Genomic DNA, 3920 nt, shown 5'->3' on the forward strand with positions numbered 1-3920 from the left:
AGCACCAACCAGAGCTGCTGCGGGCACCGGGCTGGGACCTCTGGGCCACGCGCTCCACGGTAGAGAAAGATGGAGCCAGGGCAGCCCCTGTCCCGATGCCAGCCCCCGTTGCAAAGCCAGTCCCCATCCCAAAGCCATGCCCTGTGCACCAGGACCTGTCACGGTCAGGCTCACAGGAGCTTGCTGGTGGCACCAGCGACATATTTTGGAAGCATGAAGCCAGCCAGCAAAGGCTCAGGTAGCCCTTGGCCTCCACAGCGGATGGCTATCCAAGTTTTTGTGAGCAGGCTTCTGTCCTCAGTCCTTCCCCAAAGAGGCATGAGCCCCTTGCAGCCATCCCTCCCCTTGCAGGCACTGCTAGCAAGAAGCAGGGACTCACCCATGCAGGAATCCCGCTGCTCTTCGTAGCCAGCACTGCACACGCACTTCCCGATGGGCACCAACCATTCTCCCTCGGCACTGCAGTACATTTTGGGGGTGTCCCTCTCCTCCGAATGGCCCACGCACTCTCCCCGAACTTCCACCAAGGAGGACGAGTCGGCCCCAGTCACAGCCTCGGAGAAGGATGCCAAGTTCCTCACCATTGCTGGGCACTTCTTGTAGTACACCCGCACCGAAACGATGGCGATGCAAGCGCCTATATCCTGGAAGGCCAAGTAGAAGCCCCTCTTGCTCAGTGGCCCCAGGCCCCGCACCTCCGTGTTCAGCTTCAGGCGCCTCACCCCCAGGTCCACGTTGGTGAAGCTTTCATCAGCTGCGATGGTGTCGATCTTCATAAACTGGCTTTCCCGGGTGCTGGTGCCCAGGTCCCGGTCGGATTCCAGGTAGTAGAGGTTGAAAGTCTCCTTGCAGGTGCCCAGCACGCCCGGCATGCTGTTACAGTCCCGCAGCGTGAATTTAATCTCTGCATAGACCCGCCGCGCGCCGTCCCGTTGAACCCAGTTGGTCCGCAGCCAGTTGTTCTGGTTGGGGGTCATGACGTTACAGACCTGGTAGGTGTGGATGGGGCTAAAAAACTCATCCATTTCATTGATCGAATCCCACTGCGGGACAGAGAGAGAACAGGTCATTCCAGATGTCCCTGAACACCGTCGAGCACGGGGCATGCAGGAGTCTGTGCCATCACCCACCCCGGGATGAACTCCCTCGGCTCCTGCAGCTGCATCTGAACGAGAGATCACTGCTGCCACAGGCCAAAGGAAAATGAGGGTGAGCAGACTTTACCCAGCACTAATTTGGGCAGCAACTCTCACAGCCCACCCTGATGCAAAGCTGGGTGAAGTGCACCCTTGCTCGCAGATGGGAATGCTTTCATGAGTCTGATCTGCTGGCAGAAGCTGATGGCAGTGTGTGTTTGGGAGGGCTCCAAACCCTCCAGACCATGTCTGCAAGTCCTTTTTCTTGGTGCTCAACCTGCCATTCGCAGCAGCAGCAGGAAGGCACCTGCGTGGTGCTCACCTGGGTCTCTTCTGGCTCATGCGATCTCCGTGCACAAACTAAACAGGCTGTTTCCAGTTGGAGATCGAGCTTCGGGGTGCATACCGTGGGGTGAAGGGGAAGCATGCAGTGAACACAGGATGTCCAGCAAGAAACGGGGGCCCATGGGGGCTCAGAGCCCCCTTCTTCCCAGCCCAGGTGAGATCAGTGTGGTTCCTCGGTGTGAGCCCACAGTGCTCGGCCCAGCTGAGAGGCTGGACTGGGGGCTCTGGGAACCTGGGGGCTTACAGCTTGACAGCTCTGGGGTTAAAATTCAGTGTAGCAGTGGCAGCAGGGTGAGCTTGGGGAGGAGATGTTGGGCAAAAGCAGGTTGCAGCAAGCAGGATTGCAATGGAGGGGTGGTCTGGGTGAGTTTAGAGAGACAGGGACATTTGTGTCATCCAAGAGAGGGATGCTGAGTGGTTTTGACTGATGAGAAGTGAGAAGAAGTAGTGAGATTTTGGATACAAATGAGCTGCATAGCTGAGGGACAAGTTGAACTTAGTTGCTGGGGGCTACAGGACACTTCTGGGGGCTTGGTCTTGCCTCACATGTCTCCCTCTCCACCCTCTTCAACCCCACCAACCCCTCACCAGGACCCACAGACCTTCCCTTCTTTGGGGGCTTCCCCACCACCTCTTCAGCTCACATCCCTTTCCAAACCAGGCACCCCAATCACATCCCCCATGGACAGGTCTGGACCCTTGAATTCTTCTTATGGGAGAAGGAAGAGGAGGAAGAGGAGCAGAGGAGGACTTCTGACTTTTCCCTGGACTTAAAATCAGAATCATAGAATCATTAAGGTTGGAAAAGATCTCTAAGATCATCGAGTCCAAATGTACTCAGCAGTAGGCTTTGAAGATGCCTGAGTCCCACCACCATGCCCAAGTCCAGCTGTGAGGGGCAGCCCCAGACGCAGCCCTGCAGAAGTTGGGGAAGGTACTGGCACCTCTGCAGCACTTGCTGCTCTGCCTACCAAACCATCACCCCCCCCAGCCTCAGCACCCCCCTGCCTGCACCCTCCTGGGGTTGCCGGTTCTGCCTGCACCTCCGAAGGCAGCTGACAGGGAGCAGCCCCCCACCTTGGCACTGTGCATGCCCTGCCTGCCTGTGTGCTGTCTGGGGGGGCTGGGGGAGCTAAGCGAAGCTCCAGCAGTGGTGCAGAGAGCAGGAAAACAAATCTTTTAAGCAGCATTGCAAGTACATTAAAATAAACCTCCGGGCTTGCTCTGACGAGGCAAAAATGGTGTTTTCTTATGTAAGTGGTGACCCGTGTTTCGTTACAGACGCGAAACCAACAGCAGCCCAGAGAGAAGGAGCCTGATGCTCAGCTCAGAGCGGGGGAGCCTGAGGACTTCACCCCAGTGACTGTGGGAGCTGAGAGGATGCAGATCTGCTGGGACAGGCACCCGACAGCCTCGCTATGTGGCCGCCAGCACTGCGGGGACAGGACATGGCTAGGGGAGGGCATCACACCTCCAGAGCGTAAGAGATATTGGGAAGAGGTTATCAGCGATACCTGTAAGTAAGACAGCCTGCTCCCTTCTCCCCTCTCAGATGGCAAAGTCCTTCCTCATTTAACCTCCTCGATCTGCAGCTCATGGGGAGGAGGTGTTGCTGTGCCTTCTGCTAGTGCTAGGGTAATCAGAGCAGTCATTTCGGTGATGTGCATCTTCAGAACTCCCCCAGCATCTTGAATTTAGGAGAAAACTCTGCTTCTCACTCCTAAAGACCTTAAAGCAACCTGGAAAAGGCAGCAGCTCCAGGTGCAAGCTTCAGCGAAAGCTCATTCAGAAGGGAATATGCTGGCAAAGGGTGTGAAAGTCAAGCCACTTTCAGGAGAGAAAAATATTTCTGGTTCTTTAAAAAAAATTGTCTTCTGAATTCCAGAAATGTCCAGGTTCGTCCTAGGTCCTAGGATCACTGCAGACCTGCTCTGCACCCCAGCACTCAGGTAGACAACATGGAAAGGAGCCAGGCTACCTGTGTGCTTTGCTGGAGGGGGTGAGCGGCAGCACCCCTCTTATCATGCCTCAGCTTCCCCAACCACAGAGATGAGCCTGTAGAAAGTGCTGTGACACCCAGGGTACACTCCTCCCGCTTGGCCAAGGGGTACAGGGGTGCCCTGAAGTGTGTGCAGCAGCAGGCATGGCACAGCTCCCTGCACACGCTTGTACCGGGGCCGGCGGGAGCCAGCTAGCTCCCCACTCCTGCATCAACGTCTGCACGCACTGCGGCGCTGCGGAGGGTGTGGAAGTCGTTGTCGAAATTAATTGAGCACAAATTAACACAACATCTGTTTCCTGTCTTTTCCCTGCTGAGTTCCCCGGGGGGAAGCGAGGCAGAACTGCGCATGGGAGGAGACACGCGGGGCGAGGGCATTGCTGAGGGTGGTGAGCAGGGACGCTCCCCGCGATGCACAGCCAGCTCCCCTCTGCAGCGTC

General features: G+C 56.7%; 1 protein-coding gene across 1 annotated transcript; it reads right to left on the reverse strand.

The window, feature by feature from the left end:
• Positions 1-379: 379 nt before the first annotated feature.
• Positions 380-1043, reverse strand: LOC104074852 (ephrin type-A receptor 8-like; the record flags this gene model as incomplete). The annotated part of the gene is made up of 1 exon (XM_009575132.1): positions 380-1043. A coding segment is annotated over one exon (664 nt), but the record flags the coding sequence as incomplete, so codon positions are not given.
• Between the last annotated feature and the right edge of the window lie 2877 nt (positions 1044-3920).

Source organism: Fulmarus glacialis, unplaced genomic scaffold (genome assembly GCF_000690835.1).
Source record: "Fulmarus glacialis isolate BGI_N327 unplaced genomic scaffold, ASM69083v1 Scaffold8413, whole genome shotgun sequence".
Taxonomy (NCBI): domain Eukaryota; kingdom Metazoa; phylum Chordata; class Aves; order Procellariiformes; family Procellariidae; genus Fulmarus; species Fulmarus glacialis.